General features: G+C 40.1%; 1 protein-coding gene across 1 annotated transcript; it reads left to right on the forward strand.

Annotated features, from left to right (window-relative positions):
• Window positions 1–1,010: 1,010 nt before the first annotated feature.
• LOC121956527 (GEM interacting protein) lies at window positions 1,011–20,385 on the forward strand. Its single transcript, XM_042504792.1, has 21 exons — window positions 1,011–1,251; window positions 2,713–2,803; window positions 3,600–3,696; window positions 3,844–3,883; window positions 6,809–6,934; window positions 9,609–9,673; window positions 9,813–9,920; window positions 10,039–10,119; window positions 10,389–10,550; window positions 10,728–10,865; window positions 11,892–12,082; window positions 13,482–13,573; window positions 13,663–13,725; window positions 13,831–13,917; window positions 14,028–14,170; window positions 14,396–14,572; window positions 14,670–14,807; window positions 15,635–15,834; window positions 15,925–16,249; window positions 17,247–17,349; window positions 17,985–20,385. Exons 1-21 carry the CDS (start codon window positions 1,206–1,208, stop codon window positions 18,623–18,625), a joined length of 3,114 nt encoding a protein of 1,037 aa, XP_042360726.1. The 5' UTR covers window positions 1,011–1,205; the 3' UTR covers window positions 18,626–20,385.
• The last annotated feature ends 22 nt before the right edge of the window (window positions 20,386–20,407 follow it).

A 20,407-nucleotide genomic window follows, 5' to 3' on the forward strand; every position in this document is an offset into this window, starting at 1 on the left:
TATTTAATGCTGACTAACTAATGAAGAGCTGTGTTGCTCGAAACATCCCTACTGCTTTGGTGCATTAAATAACTGATAACTGGAGCCCTGCAGTGTGTGAGCCATTTTTTTGCCTTTTTACTATTTACTCACCGTTTGTTTCCTGCTCCAAGTCTGGACTGGATGTGCGTGCATACTTTTACTTCTGTATAGCTAGAGAGACAAGCCACCGTTATTGAAGTTTGGTGTATTTTAGAGGAAAAGGCACCAGGTCATATATGTACAACGCACATTTTTGTTGACAAAATTTCCAAACATTGGGCTTTGTATGGGTTACATATCTTTATAATTGGAGAATATAAGTATCAGTACATATATTTAACTTAACTACCTACATCAATTGTAAATTAAAATGTCAAAAAATGATTATTATTCATTTCCATATCATATTAATCTTCAAAGCCACAGAAAGCCACTGGAGAGGAGCTAACAAGCTGCATGTGGCTCCAGAGCCCATCCCTGCTACATGTAGAATAAGCAGGAAGCAGAGTTCGCTCTCAGTTTTTTTATCTCGATAACCCTCAAGATGTCATCGTTTACTAAAACGCTGCTTCAACTATAACGCTGTGGCGGCTGTACTTTACGTGACATTTATTTACTAAAGAACAACCTGATTTTTACCAAATGATGTATTCTGATGTACAGATGATGTGATTTCGGTGCACCACTACCTGCCAGTATCAAGGTCAAATGTCTGCTGTGAATGACGCATATCTGTAATCTGTCAACATGCCATCTAAATCATCTGCACTTCAACCTCCTCTGAGGTCAAATCGTTTGTTTCTTTTTTTTTTCTAAGACGAAACAATCTAAAAGCAGTTGCACCTTCTCACTTTGTGTGGTGTGAGAGCGTAGGTGGGGCCTACAGTAACAGCAAGCTACACTTCCTCTTCCTATAGTGCTGACAACAAGATTGGCCAACCTCCACTTCACCAGCGGAAGATCATTTTAAGAGCACAAACGGCAGCAAGCTCAGAGCTGCATGCTAATATTTCAGTGTGTCAGTGTGTGTGTGTGTGTGTGTACACACTGCAGTACAGATTTCCTGCCACTTCAACTACGCTGTTCTGTATAGTGTGTGTGTGTGTCATAGTGTGACCTCAGGGTGCAGATGATGTGTGGAGAGTGTTGGTAGGGTCTGGCTCCTGTGGTGATAGCTGATAGAAATGGAAGAAGATCAAGTGCCAAATAAGGATTCCTCTCAAGCCACAGGTGAGTAGAAAAAAAATGTTTTTTATTCTAATTTTGAGGAAGTGTCACCATTCACTTCATGTTAGCCATCATGCTTGTATATGCCTTTCGGTTAATTTGTACGTTTCTTGACTTGTCGGGACTGATTTTAAATGGACAGATATTCTGTTACTGTTTGCTGATTGGAAATTTGCTGAATTGCTGTAGTGTCGTTGTGACATAGGTATTGCATGTGGGTGTATGCAAAGTGTGGCCTGGATTTACCTTTGTTAATTCTTTGTGGCATCCTCCTGATCAAAGGAGGATTGATGAACTTCCTGAACTCTTTCTCCGTTTTGACACATTTCTTGTTCTGTCTTTTTTTGGTGTGACTTCTGTATTTTTATTGAGCACAATCAGCCTGTCTTTACATAAAAACACGATTATACAATTAAGATATCATTGAGACTGGTGTAACGCTTGCTAAACCTTCACACCTAATTAGAAATTTTGGCAATATGCTGGTAAGTACATCGCAACTTCAGGAACTTTTCACAGTGTGTCTTAACTTCACAAACAAAAACAGTTAAGAGTTTGTCTCTTTGAAAGTAGAGTTTGACTCTGTCACACTGGCAATCTAGTTTTGTTAAGACATTTTTGGTGTCTCAGTTCTCACTCTAACACTGAAACACTGCTGGTGTGAAAAACAAGGACTCTATGTTCATTATGGGACGTGACACAAATTGCAAGCAGGATGTGGTTGACCAAAATGGAGACGTCTCTCTGAGAGAGCGACATTGCTTTTTCTACAGTCTTTGCATCTGTTGTAAATCATCCATCCTTCTTTTTTGACTTTTTGTTGTTTCCTGTGGGGAAACACCAGTTAAATAGTAGGAGTTCAGTAAGTTGAGGCTTCATTAGCAAAATGTGCCTCGTTGTTCCGCATTGTATTTTAGTTCAGTCAAAGAAGTCTTTTTCTCAGAAATGTGAAGGAAATGCTGTAAGATGTGACTTCAGGGGAACTACGTTTGATTTCTTTATTATCTTTTTAGCACAATCATACTTTTTTCTTTTAAAGTATGTTGTTAGGCATTTAGCTGGTTCCTTTTGTTGAGCAGCTAAAAAGTAGTACAGAGGTAAAACATTGTCTGTTTCAAAAACCACAAGAGACCACCAAAAAGCAGCCCAGAGCTAAGCAGCTGATCTCTCCTTCCAACCTACTTTTTTTTGTTTTTTTTTGTGGCTTTATAAAAAAGAGATTCAGTTTACATATGCAGAACTTACCTTTGTTTCTTCACATAAGCTTTTAAATGTTCTGGTTACACACTACTGTTTATAGAATGAAAATATTTCTGCTGTGTTGCGATAGTGTCAGCATGTCTGTGTCTGATGGTGAACAACATTTCAGGATCTGAAAATCCACAGTGTTACAGTTTGCATGATGTAAATAGTGAGACCCTTTTTTTATTTTATGTATCTTAGCTTTTCCATCTCTCATTTCAGATGTGACGAAGGTGCACCATAAATCTGAAACCAAGCGATACAGTGAGATTTTCAGAGAGTTTGATAATCTTGAGTTGTCTTTAATTCCTTGGTAAGTATTATGCAAGATTTATAAATGGAGCAGTGCCATCACATGTTTCTCTTGTCTCCTGCATCAATGAGCTTGTTCTGTTTGATGTGAACACTATGATTTAAAAAAAAAAACCCAATGGTTCGTGAAGTGCCATTCAAAGATGCTGTACACTTGGCTGGTCAAAGGAAGCCAGACAGGATGAAACTGTTTATATATACTTAAAACCATGATTTATCAACATGAATTCAACCAGCTATGACTTATCTTTTGGTATAGATTATTTCATGCACTGGGATCTTAATCCAATTTTGTGTCAACCACTGAAAGCACTGGAAACTCCTCTTTTTATAGCAAATCTGCCCACACATCACCCATTGCTTTGAAGTAAAGTTAAGTAAAACTGACAAGTGTGAAATTAAACGTACATTAAAAACATGTTTTTCTTCTTATCTGTAGTGGTATTTATCAATCTAGATTGTTGCGGTGTGAGTTGCCGAATGTTGGAGATATCGGCCGTAGAGATGGCCGTCTGCTGGTAGCGCCAAAAAGAACACTGAAAGAAATGTATGATATCTCCATCACTCAGCAATTCACACCAAAACAAACTGTCCCTTTAGACATTTGTGTGTGACACTGATCAGCCCATCAACATGTGCAGTCAGTGTGTTTTCCATATTTCTCTGGCAGATGAGCATATGGAAGCATGATGGAGTGTTTTTACATGTATGCTCCTCTACAAACACTGAGCTGTTATATATATTGCTTTTTGATTGTGCATGTGTCTCACTCAATGTGAATATATCCCTGTGTTCAGTGCAGGGGAGGAGCTGCTGCCAGACACTGACTCACAGTCCATCTCTGAATCCATCTCTTCAGAAAGTGCCGAGCTCACAGAGCAACACGATGTGGCTGTAAGGAATCAATACCTACTTGTTAAAATGAAAACAAGAACTGCTTTTTTTAGGAAACCCCTTCCTGTATTCTCTAGGTGTGTTTTGAAGTGATCAGTGATGCTTTTATAGACTAAAAGTCTTTGTGAAAATACTCTTTGTCCATAGATACGTGCTGAGGTCAATGAAGTGGATGGAAACCAAACAGGTATGATCTGTATGTGTGAGAGAGGAGAGTGTGTGTGTCTGCTCTCCTGTGTGTGTCAGGGTTCTGTAAGCTCAGTGAGAATCAATACAGCGCTCCTGTGTACCACAGATCTGTGAATTCGAGACTTTGCAGTCTAGTGGCTGATTTAACTAGTCTACTTACCACCTTATTAACTCTGACCACCTCGTGACTGACAACAGATCATTAGTTATGATGTGCAGAAGCTGCTGTCAGTTAAAAAAATTAGATACCAATACCAGGAAAGTACTTCAGGCATGCCCAGTGGTGGTCAGTGGACTGATTTTAACCAGCCTGAGGCTTGTCTTTCAAAATATACTACATGTGGCCTGCCACACAGTATTGGTTAATGAAGCAAGTTCATTTTGACTTTCTTTTTTTTTTTTACCTCACAATGGCAGGTCTGTCATACACATTGTAGACATGTAGAAAACATATAGACAGAGCTACTGTGTTTTCATAAACAGACACTGAAAAAGTTAAACTTGTTACTTTGCAACAGATATTCTTACTGTCTAGCGGGCATGGCTATAGCAAAGTGTAACGCTGACAGTGAGGGCTGTTAATTTTTGGCAGTGGAACGTTGATTGTTCTTTTCAGTGAAAGATGAAACAGTTGCATCTGTCTCATTTGTATGTGTTTTTTTATTTTTATTATTAATATTTTTTACAACCCATATGATGCGAGAGGCAGCTGGTCCCCAGCTACTTTCACGTCATCTAATCTGGCCCCCATTCAAAAAGGTTTGGACACCCTGGAGTGCTTCATTTAAATGATGCCGCCAGATACTAGAGGTATACATTTAAACTTTTTGCTGTCATCTCAGCATGCTGAGCTGCCAACTTCATCACACCACAGACTGAATGGGTTGTAGCTGCTGCGGTAGTGTGACATTCACGGCACATTAAAAATGAAACACTTTTGGCAATTATCTGCAAGAAAATCTTTGGCACGTAAAAATCTGGCAATGTGTTATTGTGGCCAAAACTTCAAAGACATGAAGTATCTAACGTAGTTGTGATGTTCTTTTTGAGATTTTCTTCAATCGTTAGTTGTTTTCTTATAATTAGCCATGAGTTGTAATTGCCCTGTTGTAACAGGATTAGGATAAAGGCACAGGATTAAAGCAGGAGACAGCTGCTCTCGGTTTTTTACCTTCGACACAAGTGGAAGAAAAGGAGGGGGTCTACAAAAAAAAGGAGGTGTAGTAAATACAGGGAAGACAGAAAAAAGACCAGACTGTCACTGCCAAGTACTACAACCAAAGTTTGACTCAAAATACAGGGCACAGCACACAGTAAGAGATTAGGAAAGATAGTGTTTAAAGAGCACAGCGAAAATAAAAAAATCTTCTCTTCCATCATGGTAAAAGTCTTTTTAGAGTTCTTCTTTGGGCTTGAAGTCCAAATCTGTCTGCACCTGCTGAACGGTGGTCACTGATGGTGTATCCTGTTTAATGTAATCCGTGCTGTTACTCTAAAGAGACACGTTCTTTTGTGAATGGATGCATTTGATATCATCAAACTAAAATTAAGTCCAGCACATTACAAAAAAAAAAGCTCTCTGGCAAGCTGTTGCATGTGTTCCCATTGGTTGGGATTCCCCCACTGCCCACGCTAGGTCACACACCAGGAGGTAAACCTCACTCGATGCTCCTCTAAAGCTTGTCACTTCACAATCTGGACCTGATGAGGATAATCCCCGATCGAAGTGCAGGAGGCAATGTGGCAGCACAGAGTGTGCTCGGAGAATGATTTCTGAAAGTGCAACTTGAAACAAAACACAGAGAGGAAAGACTAAAAGAGGTCAATCTTGGCACACAATCTGACCCTGAATTCATCGCTCTTCTCAAATTGCCTGTTGTTTCTTATGGATTTTCCCTGAGAAGAAACCCGCTTGGATTTTTATACCAGTCTAACTGGATTTGATGTCTTGTGAAAAGGGGAAAACAGAATCAAATCTGCATGTCTGAGAGAGGAACTTGAGAGAGAAGTTGCATTCGTTCTGGCAGTGTTTGCATACGCATTTAAAAACACAGCTGAAAACTTGGAACTGCAAAACTCTTGAAGTGCATCTGTGGCTCTAACCTTTTGCTGCAGGAGAAAAATGAAGATGTGTTTGAACAGATTTTGACATTTATTTGCAAAAGTTGTGCTGGAAGTGAGAAAGAGGAAAAGAGAAAGCGGTGTGGGGTGTGCTCGAGAGTCCATGTGATTGTCATGCACAAACTGTCTGCTCTGTGTTGGTGTGAATCAGAGAGGAAGAAGCGGAGGGGTTGTCATCTCAACGCCCTGCCTGCCTGACCACAGTAGAGCTGTGACATGATAGTGTTTGATACCGCACACTGGCACTGAGGGGTGACTCTGCTCTTACAGCTCGGCCTGTCTCTTTGTGGCTGGAGTGAGCAGGTGTGAGAGGGAGGGGCCAGCCAGAGAGAGGAAGAGGGGACAGGAGGGAAGTTATTTAGCAAAAGCTGTTTGTCTTTGGTCCATGAAACCTCCCTCTCTCTCAGGTTACATCCCCATGAGCATCTCGTGGAAGAGTTAGGATTTGTTCAAGAGATTTTCGCCAACCTACAACAGCACATTGTGCTCAAGAGATTTGTACAGTGTTCTGACGTCTGCTGGAAACCACAGGACCTTTATTCTGAGGAGCAGCTATGACTTGCAATATGCAGTCATTGTTTCCCTTTTGGGGTTTGTGTATACTTTTTGTTTAAAGTGATGTTCAATTTTTTTTATCACCTTGAGTGAGGAAGTCTAGGAGCCGGGGGATTGTCACTTTAGAGTAGACAGGTCTTTCTTTGAGGGTGGAAGCTGTTTGTAGCCCAAAGGACACTGTGTGACCCCTGGGTCTAGCTCTCAAGTGTCTGGAGCCCTGCAGTTATGCTGATGTACTCCCTCTCAGCCCAGGAAGCAGACCTGGCCCTCTGTCGGTGTGATGACGGTGTGGAGACGGCACTGCAGTACACCAAGATGTGGTGCCGCTACGCCAAAGATCTTCTGGCGTGGATGGAGAAGAGAATAAGCTTGGGTAAGTCCACATGTAACTGAGAATAAGGAAACAGAAACATAACATGCAAATCATTGCCAACGTGTAATACATTTGAATATAAACTATACAAAAAAGCGAGTATGATGTGGTGTTTATAAAATGCAAATATAAGGTCTCTACAACAGAGAATCCAGGGCATGAAAATTTCAGCCACTATGAAGGCCCTAGTCTCAGCAAAGTTCTGCCATTCTTTCGTTTGAAGTGTAAGTTATTCCTCATTTTGTATAAGAAGGCGAGCTCTGCCTCTATAAAAATACATTTTTCAAATGTATTTTTATAGAGCCAGAGCTGTTGTTCACCGCTTCAATTTAGAACTGTAATTAGCACTAGAAACATGGTCACTCATTCTTAGAAAGTCATATATATACAGGCATTACGACAGTAGTCAGCAGGCGTCAGGAGGGCAGGGCCATCATGGTGTCCACCAATAAAGAACAGATACTTTAAGCATGTTAGAGGATTCATTAGTATGGTCAAAGAGCATGTTGTTACCTGCAATAACATGGTCTGTGTGTATTATTTCACTCTGTGGGGGCGTCTGCGGTTGGTGAAGTCACCTCAGTGAACTGCGCACACACAGAGCGAAAGGATTAGAGGGCAGATTAGCAGGGCAGAGCAGGGTCATAAAGAATACGGGGTGTCTTCGGAGTACATAGACCATGATTAACCCCCGTATCAGCCTGCTCAGGTACCCAGTGTTCAGTCTGAGATGCAAGTCTTTTGGCAGTAATCAAAATATAGAGCGACAGGAGAGTTGCTCAGCTGTGTGAGAATCATGTTTAGGCAACAGCAACAGATGAGTAATGCTGGGTGGAGCTCAGCCCTTAACAACTGTGGATTACACATACTGTAGCAGATCCATAACAGCAACAGAAAAGTGTCCATTTTAAAAACAAGCGTCAGATCGAGAGCTACTGTCACAGATTAGGTTATGATGTTTAAGACGGTAGTTCTCAACTTCTTGTGACTTAAGGCCCATTTCTGATTGTTAAACCACCCTTCACCCTAAATAAAAAATATAACCACAAAAAAACCCAAAATATAATCTGGGCTATAAATATGTAATATGCCTCTGTCAGCTGTGTTGACCGAAATAAAGTACCAGATTTAACGTATTTAAGTTTGTATGTCGTTACCACATGTCTTGGAGCTTTCACTTGCACAGGGTTGTCTCTAGGGGTTAGAGTCACCAGAGGCCCCATAAGACAATATTTTCAAGATACTTAGATACAATAATATTGTGATTTTAAATGTGCTGCAATATGCTGAGTATAATGATCAAATATGTTGTGATCTTTTGCATCCTTCCACTGCAAACTATGTCCCTGAAAACATTTTCAGTCTTTTCATCTCACTTCAGTCATTTTTTTTTTGCAGCAAAGTGCATCTAGTGGACTGAAAACTTTTCTATTAGGCTACCAAAAGTAGAATTTGTTTTGTAATATTAATCATTTCTATTATAAAATGACTGATAGTTAGTGCCAGTGTATTGATTCAATATTGCAGTGCAAAATAATTGCAATGCTATGCTGAATCGATCCCCCCACCGCAACCCCTAGTTATCTTCCACATCACATTTTCATTTCAAAACCTATCAATTTAGTGTCACTGCGTCCGAGGGAACATTAGCCAGCTTACAGTGGCGAAACATGTTTTTCTCTACCTGATAATGTGTCATGATTGATAGGGTTATATTCAAACTTAACTGATAATTGAAATTATACATTTTAATTTGACATATTTTATTCATGTTGTAACACCAAAATCTGTGACCCGTTGGATTCTGTGTCCTGTTAGAGTTTTGTGAGCTTTTTTATGTATCTTAGGTAACATATACAAACCAACTTGCAAACATAAATGACCCGCATACCAAAAACAGAACAGAAACAAAAAGCCACTGTCATGCAGCAGGGACATCAGCTGACAGATGGGAAAGTTAAGGTGTCTAATCATCGGACCCAATTTATCCTGCAAACCCAGCATATTGTTTGAAAGTCTCTCAAGATTTGTCCCCGAGACTCCGAAGCCATCTACAGAAACAACGACTGCTGGTAGCCTTTCATTCCTTAAGAATTATCCTCTTTGCTGCTAACATCAGGGTCTGCTGTACAGTCTGTAGCAATGCAAGAGAAACCTCCGAACAACAGTTTTATGAGTTGTTGAGTGAACAGGATTTTGGGGTTGGGGTCACAGATTTTGACCGGTCTCAGACTTCAGTTTAACAATCTAAATTCTTGATCAAATTTTGACATAAGAATGATAAGCTTTGTAAGTCACCAAAAAAGACCATTTTTTATTAATTACAACCATTTGGCAGTATCTCCACAGCCCAACAATGGCACTCTGAGGTCCACTAAAATCCCTGGTTTAGAAACAGTCAGATTATAAACAGACCATTTCACGGTTTTAGACATTAACATTAAAAGTAAATGGGTCTTAGTTCGTTTTCTGTTGTAGTTCATGCTCATATCAACAGCTGATGAGGTTAAAAGGGACACTGACCAGCCCTGCCAGAGCTCCAGGAGGTTTGATCTTTCAGTAAAGGTCAGGGTTATCTGAGGGGACATTTAGTGGTTCCAGTTTAGTTTGCTGTCAAGTTCCGCTTGTCCTGTCTTGATGAGCAATTTCTTAACATCATCATTTTTGTTGACAGAACAAGAATTTGCAAAAAATGTGATGAAGACAGCTGACGGAGCAAAAGCCAATGTGGGGCTGCAGGTACACCTTTGTTTATGTGATATACATGTACTAAAAAAAAGGTTTTGTTTGAGAGTGTTATTGAATAGTTTGCAACATTTCTCCTTGCTTAGTTGTATTTACTATAGAGAAACTGTCTAAAGTTGGTCTGCCTTTGTAGGAAATGATGCCCCTGCAGTATATCTACACAATGGCGCTAGAGCAAGACATCAAGAACAGTCTGACCTCCAGAAAGACTTCAGAACTGATACACAACCGCTGTTATCAAGTACGGAAGTCCAAACACACACAAACAAAAAGTTTTGAGTTCTAGCACATCTTCATCTTTAAGAGATGGGTATGTGTAGCTGTGACTTTGTGTTTAATTCAGTATCTCTGTCCCAAAGGCCTTGGCTGCCAAGAAGAATGAGATCGACAAGTGGCGCAGAGAGTTTAAGGAGCAGTGGGCACGGGAACAAAGGAGGATGGTAAGTGAATTAGGAATCTTGTTTATGGCAGAAGTTGAGCTCCGCTTATTGCACTGTCAAAACTAATCTCCTCAAATTTAAGACATTCCAACTGACTGGATGCCTGAACAAGCATCTGATGCAAAATATTTCCCTCTGTCAAAGAAAGATCTGTCTGTTTTGACCTTGTTGATTTCTGCTTTAAAAAATGTTAAACTGCTCATGGCTCACACAGTAATCAAACAAACTCTTCTGTGTTTTTCCCATCTGTGTGTCTGCCCTGTTTTCAGAACGATGCAGTGACAGCTTTAAAAAAGGCTCGTCAGCAATACTACCAGCGCTGCGATGAGCTGGAAAAGGCTAAAGCTATCTCTGCTAAAGCTGTGGACGACACAGCTGGACTCAAAACAATGGATAAGAGGCGGAAGTCGAAGGATGAAGCCCAGACTAAGGTGAATGTCCCCTCAATGCACTAAAGCAATATAATCTGCAGTAATGCAGTTAAGTACATAATTAATACATTATTTTGCTCACACTGTGTTTATGATGTTTAATAATACAACTGAAGCAAACTGGTGGAGATTTGTGATCATTTAGCAGCTCTCAGGTGTTCTTTCCATCTCTTTCAGGTGCAGGAGGCAGAGCTCCTGTACAAACAGTGTGTGAGTGACGCCAAGATCCACCAGGATGAGTTAGTGAAGGTCAAAGAGCGAATTGTTTCCCACATTCGCAAGCTCATCTGTCAGGGAGACACTGTGCTCAAGGAGGTAGGTGTAAGATCGAAAGAAGTTAAACATCTATCAGCATGCATGCAGATACTGTTGCATCTTTAGTGCAGCAATCTCAAAGCGCACATTACTGCACATGGCCGTGGTATAAATAGAATACATGTAGTAGCAATATCATGCGTTTATTTTAGTTATAGTGTCAAATCGCAATGACTTGAGCCACTGTGCAAACTTTAACAGCAATCAACTACAATCAGGACAATGGTCTTGTATTTTTCATTAGTTTTCATTTTCTTTGATTCTTAATTTAGTTTAGTTTCAGTTAGTTTTAAGAGTGTTTGCTCATTTCAGTTTGTTTTTTATTGTTTAAAAATATGTAGTTTTTGTTTAGTTTTTTATTAGTTTCAGTATTAGTTTTAGTTTATTTATTTTATGATATATGGTGTATTTGTCAAGAGCATTATTTAAGAATAGGTATTATATGCCCTTCATGTTTGTTGTATTGCGAAGTTTGACCCAAGTGACAAACACTAAAACTAAAAACATTTCCTATATTTCTTTTTTCAGTTTTATATTTAATAGTTTTGTACGTACACAACATTAGAATCACAATATCTTAAAGTCTAAAGTCTCTACTAAAATGTTTAGTGATAAGTTTAGTTTTAGTCTATTATAAATTAACTAATTAAAATTATACATATTTTGATCATTGTTATCAGATGTTGCTGAACTACATCTCCGCCCCCACTTCTACACAAATAAATGCATATATTTGCTCCAGAGTAATAATTTGCTTAAGCAGTGCTTTATTGCTTGTGACTTTGCCTCTATAATAGAATAAAACAAAAGAATTATTCCTGAAAAATTGAATGTGTTACTAACCTAAAAGCATCATTATATTATTTATTTTGTGTTGAGATCATCACTGCAAACATTCATGGGGATCTGAAATGAGCAAAGCAGCACTCTGACATTGTATATTACACTCATGCAACTATTTATTGATAAATTAGCACAATAAAATAACAGCTATGTCTGCCCCATTATGTCTTTTTTCTAATTTAGGCCACAGTCAACATGTTTTACTTCCAGCGGCAGCAGACGGAGTCCGTTCCCCTCGGCTATCACAGCCTGGAGTTGACGTGCAGGTCCCTGGAGCCTGGGGAGCCGTACCTGCTCTACATCCTCAGCAAACGTCGCCCTGAACAACCTCACCAAGCCTTTACCTTCCAGGAGTATGTTCCTCAGTGCAAAGGGTACGCTAAACTGACCAATCTGCTTTTTCCTGCGGATATCAAAAGTTTATGAAGCTTTTCCTTAATCATAATGTATTTGTTTAAAAGTCTAGTGTGTAGGCTTTAGTGGCATCAAGAGGTGGGGTTGTAGATTGTAACAACTGAAACTACTCCCATGTGCCGAGCAGAGAATGATGGTGGCAGATGCATAAGCCCTATTTAGAGCCAGTGTTTGGTTAGTCTGGTCTGAGCTTCTGTAGAAGCAACAAGGTGGAGGTAGTGGTGAACTTTGGAATCACAACTTCTGGAACCACCACATGATGCCATGAGGCCAAAACGATGTTCCCTAATGATTTACATTTTGAAAGAGGTGTCTGTGAAGCAGTGATAAAAAAAAACTGAACATCACAACCGTCATAAAATGACTCGGTTCGCTACTGGGATTTGATCCATTTAGTAAAGTCATTTCACCCTCATTAACAGAGGGCTCCTGAAGTTTGCCGTTTGGCCTGTGAAAGTCTGCAGTATACTTGCTCTTTGGGACAAGTGATGTGGAAGATCTAAGAAACTTTATATCCCGCATATCAAACTATTTAGCCTTAACTCTTTGAAACCTGGAGCAACATCACTTTCTTGTTCTGCTTTCAGATGCCTTCCACAAATATTTAAACCTTTGAAACTTCATTAAATTGGTGCAGTTTATTTCAACTGCAAAAAGGCATGGAGCAACTTTTATATTATTATTATTATTTATTTTCATTGTTTTTTCTAAATTTCTGGTAATTTTCTTGTATTTTTTGTTATTTTTTTGTCAGTTTTGGGGTAATTTCTTCTTTCGTTGCTCATTGCCTTCTCCCCATGTTTTTGACCGTAATCAAGCCATTTTGCTCAAGTTTCAAAGGGTTAATGCACTACTGAGCAACTTTCATGGGAATGAACTGTCGCTGCCTCCAATGCATGTATCCAGTTCTATTTATACATCCATGATGTAGATATAAAACAGCTCATTCTAAGGTGACAAAAACACAAAAGTTCTTTGTTTTCAGTGATTATAAACTAATGAAACGTGTTCCATTTCTGCCAATGTATCCCCCTAAATCCTTCACACTGGACCTTTAAGGCCAGAAATTAAAAAGAATATTAAGTGAAAACATGAAGGTAATTATGTTTTATAAAGAAAAACTTAGACAGCTTGGATGTATCTGTGTGCTCAACTCTTAATTAAAGTAGTTGGTGCAAACTCTAAACCCAGATTAACAATCTTTCTCCTGTTATTGTTTGCTGAGATGTTTTTGTTCAATCAATTCAAGTGGGATGAAAGCAGAAAAATTGTATGATATCCACTGGTTGTGGACTTGTTTTGTACTTCTTCTTACGCTTTATTCATTAAAATGAATGTCACAATCCTTCTATTTGGAAGGAACAAACGAAAGACCAGCAACACTCTCAGCTCTGTGCAGGACTCCTCCCCCATGACGGACGATAGCCCTTTGAGACGACCCATCGATGGCAGTAAGAACTCCCCTGACTACACCATGATTGTCTTAACACTAATATTATCCTCTTTAATTAAAGTCTTCTTGTGTTTTGCTACACTTCAGGGAGAACTGGGTACAGTGACAATGACAGTTTTGGAGGCAGTCTGGAATCTCTGTCCAGCCCTGGTAAGCACAAGCCTGCTTTTGTTCCATAATTTTACTTTCACATGCATATGAAAGCCTTGCAAAGATAAACATGATTTGCTTTTCCCTCTGCTGTGTCCTGTGAAGCTCACACTAATAGGAGGCTGCCTAAAACCGCATCCACTTTGACAGTGTCATCAGACGACATGGATGAACGGGATACGTCAGAATCAGGTTTGTTACTCCCTTTCTAAGCCTCTATAAACAGAATATTCAGGTTTTTAACCTGACCCTTCATGGGAACCATTAAACTACATGACTCTATCTCCCTCCTCTCCCTGAAGAATACATTGACGTCCAGTCACTCAAAGCACGCACACCTTCACGAGCCGCACTGACACACCAACTCAGGAAGATGAAGAGCAAGATGGTCAAATGCAAGCAGTGTGAAAACTACATTGTCGTCAACGGGGTCGAGTGTGAGGAGGTATGAAATAGGGAGGGGGGATATTTAGACCATAAATTAATGCAAAAAACGTAAAAATTGGTGAATAGAAATTCACCAGAAAGCAGGAAATTAAGTGTTTGCTGCTGAAAATTTTCTTAAGGAGACCCCTAAATCCCCCTTTACTTTTGTGTTCCCCCAATGTTGGAACAAAACCTACATGCTTGGGTGATGTTGTCCTCTGTCCTGTCCCTGTCCCACCTTCAGTGCGGGCTGGCTTTGCACAGGAAGTGCTTGGAGGTGTGTCAGTTAGAGTGTGGGCAAAGGAAGGGCACTGTGTTCGGAGTGGACCTCTCTCTGCTGTCCCAGGAGAAGCCAGATGAGGTGCCCTTTGTGGTGCTGCTCTGCACGTCGGAGATTGAGAGTCGCGCTCTCTCAGTCCAGGTATTATTTACCACCACAGTGACTTAAACTTAGAATTTAAAAAAATCACTGATTGTTAGTCTTGGTTTGATAACAGTATTCTCTGTTTCTCTCTGAGGGGGTGTATCGTGTGAGTGGGTCCAAGCCTCGAATTCAGAAGCTCTGTCAGGCCATTGAGATGCAAAAGGAGCAGGTGGACCTCTCTGACCTTTCACCACATGACATCACATCCATCCTTAAGCACTTCTTTAAGGAGGTACAGGAGTCGCTGCCGAATAAAATTCACTGAGGAAATTAGGCTGATTATAAGACAAGATACTGTGCTACTGTGTTACTATTGCCATAGCAATAGAGGCAAATAAGAAACATAGATATCTGAATTTTAACAGCCACTGGATACTTGAAATTGAAATTAAAACTCCAATGAATGCATAGCATTGAAATGTTTTACTTTTAAATTCATGTATCTGAATTTATTTTTTCCGAATTCATCTCTTTGTAATTAAAATATGAACATTCTTGATTTGCAGTTTCCAAAGCTGAATTCGAATCTTTTTTTTTAATTTATACATATATTCACCAACTTAGATCGAAAAACTCAAGCTTGAGAATTTCAAAATAAATTCAGGTTGCTCAAATTTAATCAGATTTAAAAATTATTTCTCTTTTTTTCTAAAAAAAAAAAAAAAAAAAAAAAAGACATCCAAGTTTCCCAAGATAGGATAGGCAATTGACACTGAATGTTTTGACTAGTCATATTTCAGTAGCCTGAATCTTTTTTTTCTTTTGAAAGTCTGAAACTTGAATGTTTGGATCAGAATTTGTGAAAAACAGCAAAATCAGCTAATGAAATTCCAAATCAAGAAATGTTACATTTTAATTTCAGAGAGGTGACTTCACAACAAAAACATTCAGATGCTTAGTTTTCATGGTAAAATATTTAAAAGCTATTAATTCAGAGGTCAATATTAAGCATTCAGTGGCTGATAAAATTCAAATACTTATGTTTTGTTTTTTTTTTCTCATACATAGCTTTTCTCTCTGATCTTAGTCAGTAACTCTCTACTCTTCACTGTCTCCCAGCTCCCAGAACCCTTACTAACCTATGACCTATACAATCATTTCATCGCGGTGGGAAAGACCATTCAGCATGTGAGTGAAAGGGAGTCGGCACCAGACACTAACGAGACAATGGACATCGTTCACAGCCTGCAAAAGCTGCTTCTGAAACTCCCTCCATATTGCTACAGCACCTTGCAGCACATGATGACTCACCTGCAAAAGTGAGCACGCAGCACGGTTACCTTTCTCTCACCCGTCCCAGTAAATTATTCTAGTTCTTTTTTTTGTAAATGTTTCCTCTGTCTTCACAGAGTTTCAGAGAACCACGAGAACAAGATGTCCCCTAGCAATTTGGGTATTGTGTTTGGGCCAACACTGTTGCGCCCTCTTGTGTCGTCTGACATGTCAATGATTGCCCTGCTGGAGACCAGTTACCAGGCTGTACTGGTTGAGTTCCTCATTGCACACCATGATGAGGTTTTTGGCCCTCAGCGGAGACCCAGTACACCTCCTCCCCCGGTCCCCACTGCACCTCTTCCAGACACCCCTCCCAGAGCTTCCTGTACCCTGGAGGGGGAAGTTTACACTGGCCCTGAGCCTGAAACCTCCTCCAGAGAGCGGCCACACTCACTCGAAGTGAGTACTGCAGCGATGAAACAATAAAATTAAGTGGTTTGAATGTGCTGCAATTTCACAGCACTCACAAACGCAAAATCTTTAAGCATTTGACTGCTAGCTTAAAAAGAATCACCAACAGTTGTTTGACGTGCTCATTGGGCAGAGTGAGTGTGTATCTGAGCTACTTTCCCTGATTAATGTACCTGTTGTTTTAAGAGCCTTAGCACCTGGCACTCTCAGGATTAACACGCTGCTGCAATTCTCCTGCTCTATAAACTCTGCCCTGCCTTCTTTCAAGCTTTACAATGTGAATATTTTACCACTACTGCTAAGAAAAAAAGAGGTTACTCTACTAGAGAAATTTACAGTGGCTGAATTAGGTGGTTTAGAGGTAATAAAGTAAAGATAATCTGTGCTCACAACGCTAAAAATGTACAATTGCAAAATTCAGCAGCAATGGGTTTTTTTTTTCAGCAGTCAATACCCAGCTACTCAAGATAATAATAAGATACAGACCTTGTTGTGAGCAGTTTGAAGGAACTATTTTCTTCAGTGCTATAGCCACCAACTGTATCACCACGTAGAATGAGGCGTGCATTTACTGCTAGCTCACCTTACACCACTGAGCTAGCTTTTTATTTGTTGTTGGGATTTTTTTGGCATTTTGAGCACCACAAGCTGAGTGCCATCTAGCTCTATTATATTCTAGAGAAACCAGATATCTCTACAGCTGATATCTCCAGCACTTGGATTCTGAAACCGAAACAATTTAGACTGAGAAACAGCACTACGGGATAGAGGAAAAATATGGATTTGGGATTTTTGGGTGAACCGTCCTTTTAAAAATTTTAGATAAAGTACTTGATATATAACCTAAGGGGTCAAATCAGCCAGCAGTAATTCACAGGATTGCCCTGTAAGAATCACACACACACTGTGGTGCTGCAGTATTGCAGGTTTAGACGTGGTCTGTAAAAACTTGCAGAGATCCACTCAATTTGTGTCATTCCAACAGAGTCGAGCAATCAAGAGAGAGTCAAGCGAGGGTTATATATCTGACAAGTCGTCATCCAATGAGGCAGTGGACCAGCTCAGCCCTGAAGCCAATGAGAGAGCAGGTAGGCGGGACGTAGTGATAGGACAGTTACTCCCGACTCAAAAAGGTTAACAGAATAATGATAGAATTAAACAATAGTTGATGTGTTATGTGTTATTTGTAGTTTTAGTCATTGGTATAATGAGATTATAATGTCATCTTAATGTCATCTTGTACCTTTGCTGCTTGAGGACATGTTTTAATTAATCCTGTTGGGGATGTTGTACCTGTTGTTTACTTTATTTCTCACAGACAGGTGGTTTGTTCTAGCTCACACTTACTCAGTATCTTCCTAGGCAACAGATGCAGTGGGTGGAGAGTGCCTCAAGTGTCTGTTGTTGTTCCTATTTCTTTTTCTCACTTAACATGTTTCCTCCAGTTATTTAAAGAAATGAGACTTCCTTCCATTTTATTTTTTTTGCTGACGCCATCAAGTAGAGTGAGTCAGACGGCTTAGCAAAGTCTGAGGTTTAATCTCTTTTGCTTGCTTTACTCTTGCTGTAGTTCTGAGGTGCTCTCTTCTCTGTTTCTACAAGGCAAGCAGCTTCAAGGCTTCCATTCACTCTCACACGTTTCAATGCAGGGAAAGCCAAGTTTATTATAATCAATAACCTAAAATTTCTGATTCACATGTTTGCTCTCCCTCTTCTGCCTTAGTCCTGGCTATGAGAGGGGCATCAAGTGATCCTCAGGGTGAGCCGGTGGAGGCACCAGACTCTGATTTGGGGACTCAGCCACGCTATCGCTTCACCAGACAGCCTGTGAAGTATTACCGGCATCATAACCCAGGAACACGACTCTGCAACCCAGGACGTGGAGCCAAACAGCCTGCAGCCGCAGCCACGGGCCACCCAGGGAGTGCATCCAGCAGCCGCAGCTCCTCTCCAGAGCCAGGGACACAGAGACTATCCCAAAACTTTGACATCCACCCTGAGAAGGCCCACCAGCTGCAGCAGGCTACTGTTACTGCAGAGAATAAAGTGGATGCCCCACTGAGCCCCCGTGAGGTAGTGCAGTACATGCTGGGGCTAGACTCACTGTTTACATCAACTGCATCTGAGGTGTCGTCAGCCAGTACAACACAGGAGTCCTCTCAGGAGGTGACGTCTGTGTGTCAAGCAGATCAGGACATAAATCTGTCCAGTAACAGACAGAGTGCTGGACAGAGACAGGCTCTGTGTCAGTCACCAAAAACACTTCCTCTTGAGCTCAACCTGACTTCACCAGCACAGAAGATCCTGTCTGGTCTGAAGTTGAGACGCAGCCACTCAGGGAAGGACGAGCAGCTCTTTGTCTGAGGACAGATAGACATCTTCAGACAGTTCATTGGAATATTAACACATACCGGAGGACATGAAATCATTGAAGGAATACTTCACCCCACAAATGATCACTTGTACGTCAGTAGCTTATCCCGTGTTACACTGAATTCACTAAGAAGCCAAAAACCGAGAAAATTCTTGATGAATTGAAGTCAAAGGGGTCCGTGTTTAAAACTATATCAAAACATCTTGTTAACAAACAGTCACACAACTCATGCAGTATATTCCAAATCTCATTTATTCAGCTGTATGCTCAGTACTTCCAAAATAGACAGCCCCGTCTGACAGGTAGCTGAGCTAGAAGTGAAATTTCTCTATGCTTTCTTCAAAGCCAGACACCATTGACAAAAACAGTAATTTTAACTCACTGACCAGCAGCGCTGCTGGTCCTTCCCTGCCTTGATCACTTTGATTGTTTGTATTATTGTGTGACTTTGGTGGATGAGAACTAACCATTTAAAAACACCAAAGACACATATTAACACAAACAAAATGCTCCATTGACAAAAACGGTAATTTTACCTCACTAAACATGGGAGCTGCTTCACCGTCACAGCCTTGATCATTTTGTTTCTTTGTGTTATTATTTGACTCTGGTGTTAGTTAGTTTGGATTCACCAAAGTCACAATAAACACAAGCTACTGATCGAGGCAGTGACGAACCAACAGCTCCTATGCTCAGCGAAATAAAATCACTGTTTTTGTCAACGGAGTCTGGCTTTGCAGAGAGCATAGCTGAGTTTTACTTTTAGTTCAGTTCAAAGTTTTAAGCATATGACTGGATAAATGAGACTTGGAATACACTGCACGACTTTTTCTGAGAATTGAAACAGCTTTTTTGATGTAGTTTTGCTGTTGTGAAACGCAGACTCTTTTAACTCAAATGAATCAAGAATTTTCTCCGGGGTGAGTAATTGACATATGAAGGATCACTGGGGGGAAGTATACATTTGATATCTCCTTTCTTGTGCGTAACTGTAACTAAGATTCATGCAATCTATTAATTAAGATACTCGCATATTTTACACACACACGCACACACATCTCACTTGTAACTCAAATTCTAACCGTTTTAAAAAAGTAACTTATATTAAAAATTCCCGAAAAATTACTCAAACTCACATTCACGTTCATTCTCTAAGGACACACAGTTGAATAGTTCAGGCCTGACTTACACAGCCTCACTACTAATCCTCTTTTAAGATTTTGATCTGTTGACCATCCAGCTGTCAAACACCCAACAACAGTTTAATTATTTATACATTTTTTAATATTCTAGTGTATTTGAATGTAACAAACAGGCTGTTTGAGACATCAGGTAAAGCAAACTAGCACATCAAGTATCAACTTTTGACCTGAACAAACTATATAATGACAGCAAAATACAAATGCCATCAAGTGTTGTGTCTTTAGGTAATTTTGTTATCTAGTTGTTGTATTTTTCTGTTTAATAGGCTCCAGATGGGATTTTTGTGGCATACAATAAGTCATGCCTGCACTGGTGTCGAAATGAAGTTATCTGAAAATCTTACACGTTATAATAGTTTCATGCACCTTTCCTTTTATGACACAAGGGGGCGGTCTTCTCCCAGTGTGTGTGTGTGTGTGTGTGTGTGTGTGTGTGTGTGTGTGTGTGTGTGTGTGTGTGTGTGTGTGTGTGTGTGTGCGCGCGTGTGTTGGGGGGGGCGCTGCCAGACACAATAGTAGAAAGGCAATAAACCACTTATTACTTATTACATGTTTTCAAATTTCACTTTT

Source organism: Plectropomus leopardus, chromosome 17 (assembly GCF_008729295.1).
Source record: "Plectropomus leopardus isolate mb chromosome 17, YSFRI_Pleo_2.0, whole genome shotgun sequence".
NCBI lineage: Eukaryota > Metazoa > Chordata > Actinopteri > Perciformes > Serranidae > Plectropomus > Plectropomus leopardus.